This window comes from Monodelphis domestica, chromosome 4 (genome assembly GCF_027887165.1).
Source record: "Monodelphis domestica isolate mMonDom1 chromosome 4, mMonDom1.pri, whole genome shotgun sequence".
NCBI classification, from domain to species: domain Eukaryota; kingdom Metazoa; phylum Chordata; class Mammalia; order Didelphimorphia; family Didelphidae; genus Monodelphis; species Monodelphis domestica.
The window spans coordinates 224,794,726-224,809,170 of record NC_077230.1 but is presented as its reverse complement, the minus strand read 5'-3'; the positions used below and the strand labels follow the sequence as shown (position 1 = coordinate 224,809,170).

The following is a 14,445-nucleotide window of genomic DNA, read 5'->3' as shown; positions in this document are numbered from 1 at the left end:
TCCCACTATTGGTCAGCATACCTAAGGCAGCTTGGTATCCTCCCTGCTTTCAGAAGCTTAGCAGGCCAAACTCTTAGTGGCTCAGAACTCTCTGGTTTAGGCTGACCTTCAGCTCCACAGGAGTAAAGATTATAGGCATGGACCACCACCATCTAGGGGCAGGGGTCTTTTCACATCTTTTAACATCTACCACTTCTTGACCCCAATTGCTAGGACAGTCTTTAGGCAATACAGCTTCCTTCCTTCCTTCCTTCCTTCCTTCCTTCCTTCCTTCCTTCCTTCCTTCCTTCCTTCCTTCCTTCCTTCCTTCCTTCCTTCCTTCCTTCCTTCCTTCCTTCCTTCCTTCCTTCCTTCCTTCCTTCCTTCCTTCCTCCCTTCCTCCCTTCCTCCCTTCCTCCCTTCCTCCCTCCCTTCCTCCCTCCCTCCCTCCCTTCCTCCCTTCCTCCCTCCTTCCCTCCCTCCCTCCCTCCCTCCCTTCCTCCCTCCCTCCCTCCCTCCCTTCCTCCCTTCCTCCCTTCCTCCCTTCCTCCCTCCATCTTTCCCTCTGTCCCTTCCTCCTCACTTGAGGTGAAGTAACTTACTTGCCCAGGGCCACAAATGTGAACCCAGGTCCTTCCAAATCCTAGCCTGGTGCTGTTTTCCACTGTGCTACCTACCTGCCCCTAGCAATGTGTGTTTCAATCATTTCATCTATATCTCACAAAGATGATGATGGTGTGTGGTCAGAACTTTCAGACTTGGTGTCTGCAAAAACACAGTCATTGTTTCCAACCTTTAACCCCAATCCATAAAAGATCTGGAAAATAATTTGAATAGCATTAAGCTTGGGAAACACTGACCACTTTCTTGAGTTGACCTTGCAAACTTAGCAAACCCTTGATGATTCCTCTCCTATGGGGAAAAGGGAAAACCTATTTGAAATCCACCAGAATGTTGATCATAGCCAATCCTTTACCTCCATCCACATTCAGCCTTTTTACCAAAGCAATTCATGAAAAGCCAAAGGACTCTTTTTAAGAGTTTTGTTTTCTCCCAGGGCCTGCTTGACAGAGGTTTCAAAGAATGCTCAGTAAGGACAGCCAGGTGTCTCAGTGGATAGAGAGCCAGATCTAGAGATGGGAGGTCCAGGATTCAAAGCTAAACTCAGACACTTCCTAGCTGTGTGACCCCGGGCAAGTCATTTAACCCCCATTGCCTAGCCTTTACCACTCTTCTGCCTTGGAACCAATACCTAGTATGGATTCTAAGACTGAAGGGAAGGATTTAAGGGGAAAAAGAGTACCTAGTCACCAAAAGGTAAAGGTAAACAGTAGGTAATCTCAGAACAATTGAAAGTTGACCTTTGTTTACAATTATTTAAAAACCAGATCCTCCAGCCTCAAAAGGTTAGAGATGGGAATATAACAGAAGTGATCATTTTCTCCACTTGGCAGACCTCCCCACCTTTTGAGTTCCCCTACTGGAGCCTCACTGAAAGAGATGACTGTGCACAGCCTGTTGCAGCCATGTGTTCAGGGACCATTGCATGTTGTAAAACTTCCTCCAGACTCTGAAACCTTTCTTTAGGATCTTCATTACAGACAGTGGTTTCATAAAATAAGGACTGAGCTGAGTCTGAGTTAAGAAAGCTGCCCCTGAGTTCTGTTTCATTGCTTCTTATCCAATAACCTGCCTAGACTGTGTGTGTACTTTGTGGTGCACTTTCCCTCTTCATCTCCACTTGGCTTCCCTGGCTCCCTTCATGTCCTCCCTAAAGTCTCACCTTCTTTAGGAAGCCTTTCCATTCCCTTTTAATTTGAGGGCCTTCCCTCTGTGGTTTTGATTATTTCCCATTTATGCCCTACGTAGTTTTTCTGTTCATAGCTGTTTGCTTCCCCATTGGATTGTAAACTCCTGAGGACAGGGACTTTTTTGCCTTTTTTGCATCTTCAGTGTTTATCATAGTGACTAGGACATGGTAAATCTGATCCCCTTACCCCTCCCTCAATAGCTGCAGTGGCTTCCTGTGTCCCTTCAGTATCGAATGGAAGCTGCTCTACTTGGCATTCGAAGCCCATAATAACCTTACTGTCTTCTTTGACTTTTCCAGTCTTATACCTTTCTCCCTGAACCATACTCTTTAATCCAATGACATTGGCCTCCAGGCTGTTCCTAGAACAAGATGCTCTCTCATCTCTGGGCATTCTCTCTGGCTGTCCCCTGTGTCTGGAATGCTTTCCCTCCTACTGACCTTTAAGTGCCAACTAAAATCTGGCCTTCTATAGGAAGCCTTCCCCAACATCTCTAGATTCTAGTGCCTTCTCCCAGTTCATTATTTCCTATCTATCCTATATACAACTTGCTTTGCATGCATTTGCTTGCATGCCATCTTCCCCCTGTAAACTACTTGAGGTCAGGGATTGTCCTTTGCCTCTATCCCCAGCTCTTAGCTGGGTTGGGCGGCACATAGTAGGTGCTGAATAAATATTTATTGAATTGAATAGATGCTTGATAAATACTTATTGACTGACTGACCTTGCTCAAGTTAACTTCCCTTCTCTAAGGTTTGGTTTCCTCATCTATAAAATGAGGGGGTTGAACTAGCTTGAAAATTCTATAAAATTAGCTCCTGGAAATCTAACTGATCCGTAATAGAATAGACAGACTTTATTATTAACTTTTTGGGGGCCTATTTCCTGATTTGTTTTAGGCCCACAGCCTGAAGAATTATAGATAGAATTGGAGAAGGACTGCTGCAGTCATCTGGTACAATTTCCTTATTTTTCTTTTCTTTCTTTCTTTTTTTTTCCAACACATAACCTTCCATTTTAGAATCAACACTGTGTTCCAAGGCAGAAAAGCAGTATGGGCTGGGCTGGGCAATTGGAGTTAAGTGACTTGCCCAGGATCACATGGCCAGGAAGTATCCGAGGCCAGATTTGAACCCAGGATCTTCCATCTCAGTGCTTGACTCTTTACCCAATAAGCCACCTTATTGTCCCTAATCCCCTCACTTTTAGATAAGGCAAGTGAAGCCCACTTGCTTCCTTTTTTTATTCAGAATAGGGGAAGCTAGAACTGGCCATAAAGATGTTGTTTTAATGTAATATTTAGAAAGTACCATGTAACTGATTTTTTTTTGTTCCTTGTGTTTGGAACAGTCAGTATAGGAGAAGCGCTGGGGTAGAAACAAGTCCCAGTAACTGTGAATTTATTTTAAAATACTTTTATTATTTTATTTCAGTATAATTAGTTTCCCTTATAATCCTATGCATTTTACTTTATGCATTTAAAAAATATTCTGAGAAGGCATCTATAAACTTCATCAGCCTGCTCAGCCATCCATGTCAAAAAAAAGATTAAAAAGTCTTGCCCTAGAAAGTCTTTTGAATTTATGAGCTACTTTTAGAAAGGGGAACTTTTTTATCCATTAATAATATATATGAGGACCTGGGTTCAAATGTGGCCTCAGACACTTTTTACCTGTATGGTCTTGAGCAAATCACTTCACCCTGTTTACCCTTGCCCTTCTGTCCTATAATTGTTACTAAGATAGAAAGTAAGGGTTTTATATATAATATTTATATACACACATGTTATATATACACATAAATATACATACACACACAGATTGATACATAGGTAGATGGGTAAATGGATGATAGAGAGATAGGATAGACAGATAGATATAAATGTAGACAGCCAGTCAAACAGATAGACAGACAGACACAAAGACAGCCAGACAGATAGATAGTCAGACAGACACAAAGATAGCTAGCTAGACAACCAGATAGATAGATAAGATACATAGATAGATTGACAGAGAGATAGAAAGATAGAGATAAAGAAAGATAGATAGACAGACAGCCAGGCAGATAGATAGTGAGAGAGAGATAACATGGCTTCCCAACCGTAAAACAAGTCACTTTTCTATTCTACCTGACCAAAGCTATGTTGGGAGTATGGTTGTGTGGCCTTGTCTACAGAACAAATGCACAGAACTGGAAGAATTCTAGTCTGTCCCTGCAATTAGAGGACCAGTCTTAAAGTCTTAAAGCCTTGAAATAATTTGAAGGTATCCTTTGGCTAAGACCAAAAGGAGCTCCTAAGTAAAGTCTCAGTTGTACATTAAGGAATTCTCTGTCCCAAATTCACTTATGAACAGATTCCATAGCCTCAGTAAGACCAGACAGAATCAACGTTTGCTTTGGTTGGGAGGTGGGGAGGACCAGGACAAGTAACTGGGGGAGGGAGCTTGAGTAGAGCAAAGAGAGACCCAGGGGCCCTAGGAATGGAGATGCTGATGATTCACTTAGGCTTGTAGAAGGCAGTTAAATTTTCCTGAGAGCAAATGTTCACATTTGCATTTGATACTTATGCTCAAATAAGATAATATATGTAAAGCACTTTGCAAACCATAAAGCACTATATATGTTAACACTGATAAAGATAATTTCTTTGTTCCTTGTGGTTGGAACAGTCAGTGTAGGAGAAAAACAGGGGAAGAAAAAAGCCTCAGTGAAGGGTCTTCGATGGTCACATCTAAATGTGATTGGCTTCTGGTAAGGCTGAGTGGTGTAGGATATATAGTCAGAGGACCTGGGTATAATTAGTTCATTCTTTGGTGAAGCTTTCTGGCAAGTTTCAAGGTAAAGGCATATAATAATGATGATGATGATGATGATAGTATAGCATCTTAACATTTACAATGCATCTTTCAAATTTCTCATTTTAGTCTCACAACCCTGGGAAGGAGTTGGTGCTATTCATTCCATTTTACAGATTAGGAAACTGAGGCAGGCAGAGGTTAAATAATTGTGCTAAGGGCCACACAACTAGTAAGTGTCTGAGGACAAATTTGAACTCATGTTTTCCTGACTCCAAGACCAGGGTTTTATTTATTTTGCTATCTAGTTATATTTTGGTGAAGGTGGTCATTACTTGATAAATTACCATTCTCTCTTCTTTCTTACCTCTGTCTTCTTGAGAAATGTGTGTAGGAGTGTGGAGACAGATATGACCAAGGAAGGAGCATTAGAACAGAAGTTTGTAATCTTCCTAAAAGTGGTTTGGTCCTGCATGGAATGCAAAGAGGTCTTCTCCCCTATCGGTGAAGAATCCGGTTTTTAAAGTTCCCCATTCCCTTCTTTTGTAGGGGATTCTAAATGCTTTTGTTTCTCCATATAGTCGTTAGGGCTTCTCACCTAGCTTTCCAAAGGGCTTTGCCATCAGCCAACTTAAGTTCTCTTGGCCCATAGGATCCTGGATGGTGTGGCTGAGAAATTGTAGCTACACTGCTCCCGGAGCTGACCGATTTTTTTTCTCACCAAGAACTCCGTGCATTCTATGCCCCAGGAACTGCCTAGGATTACCCTTTTGGGAGTTTGCCCCACCCTAGCCCGGCTCTGTTTAAGGGTGGCTTCCTGCAGACTGCCTTGGATAGGTACCTAGAGCCTCTCTGAGAGGCCTTTCAGGTCACACAGCCTCCTTCCTCATCCCCATTTGATTTCAGGAGTCGTGCCAACAGCCCTGGATCCCAGCCACCAGCCGGTTGTTAACACTCTCTGGGGGCTGTCGATCAAAGGCAGCCCATCTTCAGACCTTTCTGCCTCCCCCTTCCTATTCTCTCCCCGCTTCCCTCACCCCTTCCCCCCTGCCCTCTGTCCCATCCAGGGACAAAACATGTTCTGTGTCTTTAAATGGGCGGAAGTGGCTGGCAGCGCTTTGCTTGGGTACTGCATTGATTAGGAGATTATATGGAGCAGGGGGAAAGAGAGGTGGCTGTTCCGCTGGGTTTTCGTGCTCTGACTCCCCTTTGCCTCTATCCTGAAGACTGCCATCGAGCAGCAGCCGTGGGGCGGGTAGGTGGCCGGCCGGTCGACTCACCCATTGACAGCGAGTCCCGGAGCTTGTTTGTGCAGCCCTGCCAGCGTTGCCCATCCTTAGCAGAAGCTGGCGGCGGCGGCGGCGGCGGCAGCGTTGGCAGCAACAGCAGCAGCAGCAGCAGCAGCAAGAGCAGGGAGCCCGGCTTAGGGCTGGGTTTGCAGAAACTGTCTTATGTTTCTGAGCTTAGATTCCAGCTGGTAAAGGACGAGGAAGGGGGAGGAAGAAGCCGCTCTGTGTCTTTCCCTCTTGGCACAAATCAAATTACATGAGATTCTGTTTTTTTGGAATTCCGTCATCTTTTCCAATATGTCCTGGGACCTCCGGAGCTGTACGGGGGACGATAAGGACATGGTCAGTGGATTATCGTGACTGTACTAATGAAAGGATTCAAGCTATCCTGGTAAGCTGAGAGGGGGGGATATGCTGCCCGCCCCCCCCTTCCCCCCTTTCCTTCCTCTCCCCACCTACCATTCTTCCCCACATCCCTGCATTCTCTGGAGGCATAGTTCAGGCAGGCCCCATCCCACCTAAGAGATTGGGCTGGGGTGGGGGGTGGGGGTGGAGGTGGGGCGAGGGACTCCACAAAGTTGGCTCCCCTCCCCCTTTCCCCATCCCAGCCCCTGCAACGCTGCGGAGCTTGTGACCAGCGTCTTCGTGCAGGGTGCCCGGGTGGGGTGGGGGCTGTCAGACAGTCGCTCTGCCCTTCTTTTTCTTTTTTGGGGGGTGTAAAGAAAGTGTAAAGAATGTCTTTCCCTGGGGCCATGTTCTTTGTATCTGGACGGTGGTGCCATCGGGTCCATGGTTCTAGATCCTGTTGGGCAACCTGGAGGTTTTACCAGTCCTTGAGGACGTTTGGCTTGGGGCTCGCCCATGGGGGAGTTTCTTCCTTTCCTACTTAGTATGAACCTCCCCCAGCCCCGGGGGTCTTCTGGTCTGTCTCCCAAGGGCTTCTGGAAGGGATGTCAGGCTTCCCATGAAGGAGAGGAGTCCTCTCTGCCCACCCCCACAGCAGGTCTGCCTGGTGACCCGGTAGAATGGATGCTTCTTGTCCAGAATAGGGGTCTCTAGTTCTGCCTGGGTCTTGGTTTTCTTGCCTAGAAGTCAGCACATAGATTTATTTTCTGTTTTTCAAAGCAAAATCCTGCCTCAATATACCTTCTCCTTCCACTGGGTCCACTCCCCAACCCCAAGCCTGGTTGGTGAGAGAGTTGGCTTTTTAATGGGTAGAGAAAGAGAAGTGTTTTCCCCTGGAAAACTTTGTTGGTTGAGGAGAGGGCTCTGACTCTCCCTGCAGGGCAGCTTGTGTAGTTGCTTGGGGGCCTTCTCTGGAGGCTGGCCCCTTGGACTATAGGACCACAACAGTGTCTTCTTTATGGAGGGGGGGGGAGTCAGCAATCACCAGAGATGCGCCCTCCCTGCAGGGATCTGTGCTGTCCTTCTTGTGGCCTGCAGTATGTCCATAGGGTAGCCCTAAGTCACCTCCCTGGTTGGGTGGTTGATTTTCTGAGGTGGAGATAGCTCCTGAACCCTTTGCACTCCGGGCTAACTTTGGACCCTCAGACAGGTCTGTCCTGCCCCATGAGCCATCTGGGCCTTTCTTACGCATTCCTCTGTCTCTGGACAGGAGTGTAAGGAAAAGAGCTAACTGCATTGGGGATGGGGGAGGGGGGTGAATGAAGCCCTTAACCCTTAAGGAGCTTCCCCCCACCCCCCATTGCTCCTGTCCTGGACACTGACCATCCTGCCTCCCTCCCTCATTCTGATCCTGAGTGGGTGGCAAGTGCATGGGAGAGGAGAACGACAGATACCGATGAAGTTGCTGCCCTTGTCGGGTCCAGGCTTCCCAGGGCTGGGGATCCCATCACTTCCCAGCAGCAGCACCCTCTATACGTCATGCTTTTTTTTCCCCTTCTGTCAGATCTTCATTCTCCATGGGCCAGACTGGGCCCAGGATTTGTATAGGAGGCCTCTCAAGAAAACTCAGGTGTCTCAGGGAGAAGAGAGACATGGAGGAACTTAACAGAACTCATTCGGCATCCATCCTGGATGACTTGGGCCCAGGGGAATGTTGTGCTGTTTCAGAATGAGGCATCATGTTAAATCTGAGTGCTGGTCTCAGCCTGAATGAGTCCCTCTGGGATTGCTTCCGGTCTGTCCTGAATTCCTCTTGCTGCATTTCGATGGGAAGAAGCAGCTTTAACCCAGGATCTCTAGCTGAGGCAGAGCTTTAGGAATTGTGGTTTATGTTTCTGCCTCTAAATGCATAAGGGCTTTTCTCCTCATGGATGGACGATTGTGTAAATACAGTAGTAATTCGGTATCTCATTGTGTTGTGATATATGTCTTGGCAGAGACCTTGGACAAGTCATTTCCTATCTTTGGGTCACATTTTCCTCAAATGTCATTGTACTAGATAATCTCTAAGATCCTTTCAGCTGTCCTAGGTTTTGAAGGACTCCTGATGTTTTTCTAATATTTGGCCTCATTCTTCCATTGTCTCCCCATGTCTTCCCATGATGCCACTTGAACTCTAAGAACTCTTACCTTATCTTTTCTTTATCTCTCCCTTCTCTTTTCTCCCCTCTCCACCTCTCATTTCCATCACACTATAGACATACTCATTAGCTGAATTGTGCTGATGGATGAAACTCTGGCTACTAGAGAGGATGGAATTAATTAAATGAAGTAGAATCCCAGAACTGAAATTGATGGCTTCCTGAGTTCAGGTGTTAATCTATGGATGACCTTCATCTTCCTGCCATGGTCTTTTCCATTTTATTGAGCTCAATGGAGAGTAGTAGAAGAGGGAAAGTCTTGAAGGATAAGTAGAATTTAGTTAGACAGAAACTCTTTTGGTATAGTGCTCTAAACCACATTCAATCAGGTATTTAATAAATTCCTTTGACCAATAATAATATTAAGCTATGATAGGCAACATGATTGGATTATGAGATTAAAAACTACTTTCCTCCTTTGGTTGGGACAGGTGTTTTAGAGGTTTTAAAAAAATAATTCTCTCTGCTAAAAGCATGGTCAGTTATGAAGATGGAGTGAGTTAGAGGGGAAGGGGCCGAGTGTGAGTAAATAGTGGTGAGCCCAAAGTCAGTTTGAAGGTTGTAAAAGATTTTGACTACCAAGTGATTTAAACCCCCCCATCAGTTTTCCAAGTCTTTAATATTTACTGTTTTTTTCTTTTTCCTCTCCTTTTCCTTCTCCCATAATAACTTCTTGGCTTCAAAGGACTTCAGATATAAGGAGACCCTCTATTTCATGGGACTATACTTCTATAGGCCATGATGACCTTAATTAGGATCTTTCCAATTGCAAGTATCATCTGCTCTGTTTCTGTTTCTTCCTTTAGAAAAGGTGTTCTTTGTCTGGGTTCTGTGGACTCCTAAAAGGTCCTTGTATAGTTAGGTTTCAAGGGGATCTGTGAAATAGGATGGGAAAAAATTATATCTTTAATTCAATATAACTGGTTTCCTTTGCAATCTTATGTATTTTTCTTATGCATTTAAAAACATTCTTCTTGGAGGGGTTCCAAAGGTTAACCAGATATTCGAAGAGGTCTATAAGTCAAAAAAGGGGTGAGGAATTCCTGCTTAAGATATTGGTCTTAGATGTGTGAAAACTGTTTTTCTGACCCAAGAATTCAAGATACATGGGGTTAGCACTGTGTGGGATTTTCAAGAGAGGGCAGGTGTTCTGAATGAATGGTCGAGAGAAAAAAAATTTTAAGCCTTTTCTATCCTGTACAGTTTAATATGAATATGTGGTTGGGAAGGTTGGATTTGGGATTGTTTGTATATATATTTTTGTATTTGGGGAGTACATGTTATTACTACAACTTAGCTGTCTGGTATATCATATAATGATGCAATTCATTTTTAATTCTCCCTCATATTTTATAAAATTGATGGTCAGCTGTATTTTATTGGGCAGAAAAGGTCAATTTCCAAGTACATTTTTCTTGCTAAGTATGAAAGCCTGAAGGCTGATGACTAGCTGTTTTCCTAGTCCAGCTGTTCTCCACTATAACCACAAAAGAAGAATGGATTTAAATGATTGCAAGAATTATTTTAGTTAGATATTAGGAAGGACTTTATGATTCTAAGGACAAACAATAGAAGTTTCAGGATTTCTATCTCTGAAGGCAATCTAGAGAATGATTCTTGGTGACAAATTCTATTTGGAGGCAGGGGCCTAAATAACTCTTGGTCCTCTCTCCCAATGCTAGAGAGTTAATAGACAATGATATACAGAAGGAATGACGGTATTGTTTGTTCTAGTAATTTTTGCATGAGTTTGGGCTAAAATCCCTGAATTTTAATTCCAGCTTTCCTAACCTGGGTCTTAGTTTGTCCTTTTTAAAAAAATGAAATTAAATAATGGGGTCTCTGCAGGAATGAAGGGAAGATTAATCAGTTTCCAGGTTTCTTTTTTTTATTAATGGTTCAAAGAAAGGTGATGATTGTTCATGGATCAGTCACTAATTACTATGACAATGATGATGGTGTTCATTGGCATGCCTTTCTAACCAGTTGGGGATACTTGGAGATACTCTTTGAAAAAAAAAAAAGAAAGTATGCTTATTTACAAACTTCTCCCAGAAGGAAAATCCTTTTTATTATAGTAGCTAGATTTAACTTAAATGTATTGGGGTAAAAGATGTAGGGTTTCCCTTGGCCATGTGAATGTAGGGCATTGATTTGCCCTATAGAACTTTCAGCCATGAATGCAAATTCTCATTGGTGAGGATCAGCTACAGAGAAATGGCTTCATCCTGTGAACTGTGAAATTTACCAAAAGAAGAAAACATACTCCCTTTCCTTCGCTTTAAATTTCTTCCTTGAGAAGGAGGCAGGTATCTTGGAAAGTATCATGTTAAATAAATCATTGTAAATAAATCATCACTTTGACCCTTTTTGATAGTGTGATGGGGAAAATCTGCAGTTTTAATCCCCATGATAATTTTGAATTATGGGCTATTAGAATTGAGATAGATCTTAGAGATACATCTGGTCTAACTCCCACCTGCAGAAGAAACCAAAGGCCTATGGTTGGTAACTTAGACTTGCCCAAATTCTTTTAGCTAGTCCTTGATACAGCCAGACCATCCAGAATCCAAGTTCTCCACATTAAACCCAAATATCTTTTTATAGCTGCACAGAAGGAAAAAAAATAATTTCTGATCTCCCATGAGGTTGATCAAAAGGCTGTGGGTACTTTAGATGCCAGGATTACACATGAGTTAAAGGCTGTGGCTCCCCATGCCTGCATCTACATACATAAGTAAAGATGTCCTAATTCTCTCTTCATCCTTCTCTTTTGAGAGGAATAATTTTTTGCTCAGTTCTCTGTATGCATCTTAACTTTGCCTAAGATTGATTTACCTGAATAGAAACCAGATTAAAATCCAGTACAAAGAGTTGGAATGTCATCATTCTCCCCCTTCCAGGCTATTGTCTTATGTCATATATTGAACTAAGTGAAGTGGGTTTGGATGCTGTCCCCATAGGCTAGAGCTTCTCAAAGCTTTTTTACTCTCTTAGGTACTTACTTTTGCCTGGCCCTGAGCTAGCTAAACATCATGGGGATATAAAGATACAAAAACTTTGTATATTGCCATTGAGAAATTTATTATTTAGTTGGGGAGTTAAGGCACAGGAAAAAAAATCCAAGAATACATAATAGTGTCTATGTCCAAATTATGTGAAACCATCTTCAAGAAGGTTTTAGAAAAGGAAAGAAATAGCTATAGTAATAATAATAATAATAATAATAATAATAATAATAATAATAATAATTTGCACAATGCTTTTTAAGACTTACAAAATGCTTTATATACATGATCATATCTGACCCTGTCAGTTGCCCTTTAAGGTAACTACTCCAGGTACTGGTAGTGCCTTCAAACTGAACTTCAGTTTAGACCTTAGTTATGACCTGTGTGACTGTGCAGGTGACTTAAGTGTCCCTGAAGCTCAGTTTCTTCATCAGTAATATCAGGAGGTTGGACCAGATGATATGAAGTTCCTTCCAGCTTTAGACCTGTGATCTCTTGAATCAAGAAGATGAGTTGAGAAATTGTTTCAATAACTGTGGACCAGGTCAAATCAGCAATGTGCCAGGCCCTGTGCCTGATGATGAGGATACAGAGACAAGTGAAAAATAGTCCCTCCCTTCAAGGAGTTCACAATCTATTAAGGAGAGACAACATGTAAACAACTGTACAAATAAGATATATACTGGATAAATTGGAGACAATCTCATAGGGAAATCACTAACATTAAAGATGACAAGGAAAGGCTTCTTGCAGAAAGCAAGCTTTTCAGCTAAACAAGACATGGCATATGATTGTGATAGACTATTACTGTGCCATAAGAAATGAAATTTTAAAAACATGGAAAGACCTACATGACGTTATGAAGAATGAAATGAACAGAACCAAGAGAACATTATATACTGCAACGTAAATTTTGCTTGAAGAATGACTTATGTATGTCCACTTCTAGAGAGAGAATTGATAAACAGAAATAATCAAGACATAATTATATATTCATATATCTTTCAGTCAATGGAGGGAGGGAGTTAACTGGGTATTTTAATGTAACAAATTAAATAAAAAAAAGAAAGAAAGCCTTTAACTAGGACTTGAAGGAAACCAGAAAAGCCAGAAGACAGAGGTGAGGAGGGAGAGAATTCTAGACATGTAAGACAGCTGGTGAAAATGCGGAGGAATAGCAAAAAGGCCATGTCATTTAATGTGTAGAATGTGTAGGGGAATGAAATATGAGAAGACTGGAAAGGTAGGAAGGACCAAGGTTATAAAAGGCTTTAAAAATGAGAGGATTTAATATTTAATCCTAGAAGTGATAGGGAGCCACTGGAATTTATTGAGTTGGGGGAAGGGGGTTGCTAGACTTGTGCTTTAGGAAGGTCACTTTGCTAGCCAGTGGAGGGTGGCCTGGGATAGGAAGAGACTTGAAGAAGGAGGACCAACAAGAAGGTGCAATAGTCCCTCCATGAAGGTACCAGGGCCTGTGCCAGGATGGTCATGGTGTCAGAGGAAAGAAGGGGCTGTAGAGATGTGGTTAAGGTAGAGTGGTAGAACTTAGCAATATACTGGATATAGAGGAGGTGAGGAGAGGGTAAAGAGTGAACATCTGGGCTGACACCTAGATTGTGAATTGGAATGACTGGGTGGATGATGGTGCCCTTGAAAGTAATCAGGAAGTTAGGAAGGAAAAGGGGAGAGTTTGAAGAAAGAGAATGAATTCTGTTTTGAACATGTTGAGTTTGTGTATATTTGGGATATCTAGCTCAAGATGTTCAATAGACAGGTTCATAATACTGGAGGGCAAGAGAGAAGTTAGAGCTGTATAAAGAGATCTGAGAATCATTTGGCAAATCATGGTATCAAGTATTGAAATCTTATATTGATATGGCCCATGACTCATAGATTGGTGATCCTGGAGGCTACTCTAATAAGTTGTGTGATTTGTTTTTCAAAGAACCAGTTGAGCAAAACCATGACTTTTTCCAGAAGCATATTTTCTTTAAAAAATTGTTATACTTACTCTTTTTTCCCCTAACAATTAAGTAACTTCCTATTGATCTTTCCCAATAGAACTTTCCCTTGTAGCAAAGACATGCAATTAAGTGAAAGAGATCAAACAAAAGTGTATTTTTCCAATCAGTTCCACTTCTATCCCTGGGAATAGTGTACTCAAACTTAAAGTGGTTTCTATAAAACATACCTCATCCAAGCAGGTTTCTTGGATGTGTCATAGCCTATGGACTTATCGCTCCTTTGCTTATAAAATACAGTTGTGGGGCCAGTTTAATCCTGGGCTGGTCAAGCATCTGACTCCATAGGATTGGTTTCTTACTGAACTAGTCTTGCAACTGTAGATTACATTATTGAGTCCAATTGTTGGACCTTTAGTGGCTCTTTGAACCTTTTGAAGGTCACAGAGTTATAACCTGGTCTGCTCCATCTCTGATATTCCACATAAGATCAGGAAAGGATAAACAGAGATAAGAGTTAGAGTGGCGCCAAGTCTTCATGGCCACATGGAGGCCAGGGTGGGAGATGAGATAGCTGGTAGCAGTTGACCGAGCATCTCTTTCTCCACTCTGAAGCTAATTTTGCACACATTTTCCTCACTCAAAAGACACCTGGGGAGGGAAAGATTCTGTCAGTTCCAGCAGAGTAATCAATTAAAAGGCTTTAGTCATCTTATCTAGTAAGCCTACGGAGGGAAAAAAAAAGTTGCAGGGTACATGTGCACATTCAGAATGGGATAGGGAGGAAGGAAGGAAGGAAGGAAGGGCCCCTCCATGACACATTTCTGGAAACAGAAATGGAAAAAAAAAACCCCTGCTTAGGAAGCTTTTAACAAAACAGCCAGCCACAGCAGTCTTTGCAATTGCCCATCACATGGATTCAGAAGAAGCCTCCAACTTATGCAATTCCTCTGTCCTCTGGGACAGAGAAGGCTAGCACTAGAGAACAACTCCACTGTTGAGTGAGAGTTTTCTCATCTCAGACCAAAGAGGGGCAATATCCAAGCAGCA

General features: G+C 42.7%; 1 protein-coding gene across 11 annotated transcripts in view; it reads left to right on the top strand.

The window, feature by feature from the left end:
• GRAMD1B (GRAM domain containing 1B) overlaps positions 1–14,445 on the top strand; it is a 352,537-nt gene that overhangs the window by 203,596 nt on the left and 134,496 nt on the right. Inside the window, exon 1 of one of the 11 annotated variants that reach the window (XM_056794190.1) lies at positions 3,586–6,265. The exons of 9 other annotated variants lie outside the window; for them this stretch is intronic. In XM_056794190.1, coding sequence (XP_056650168.1) covers positions 6,243–6,265 — 23 coding nt within the window. In that variant the 5' untranslated portion in view covers positions 3,586–6,242. Of the gene's footprint in view, positions 1–3,585; positions 6,266–14,445 lie in introns of those variants that run through there. One more of the 11 variants, XM_056794192.1, reaches the window with a different exon arrangement.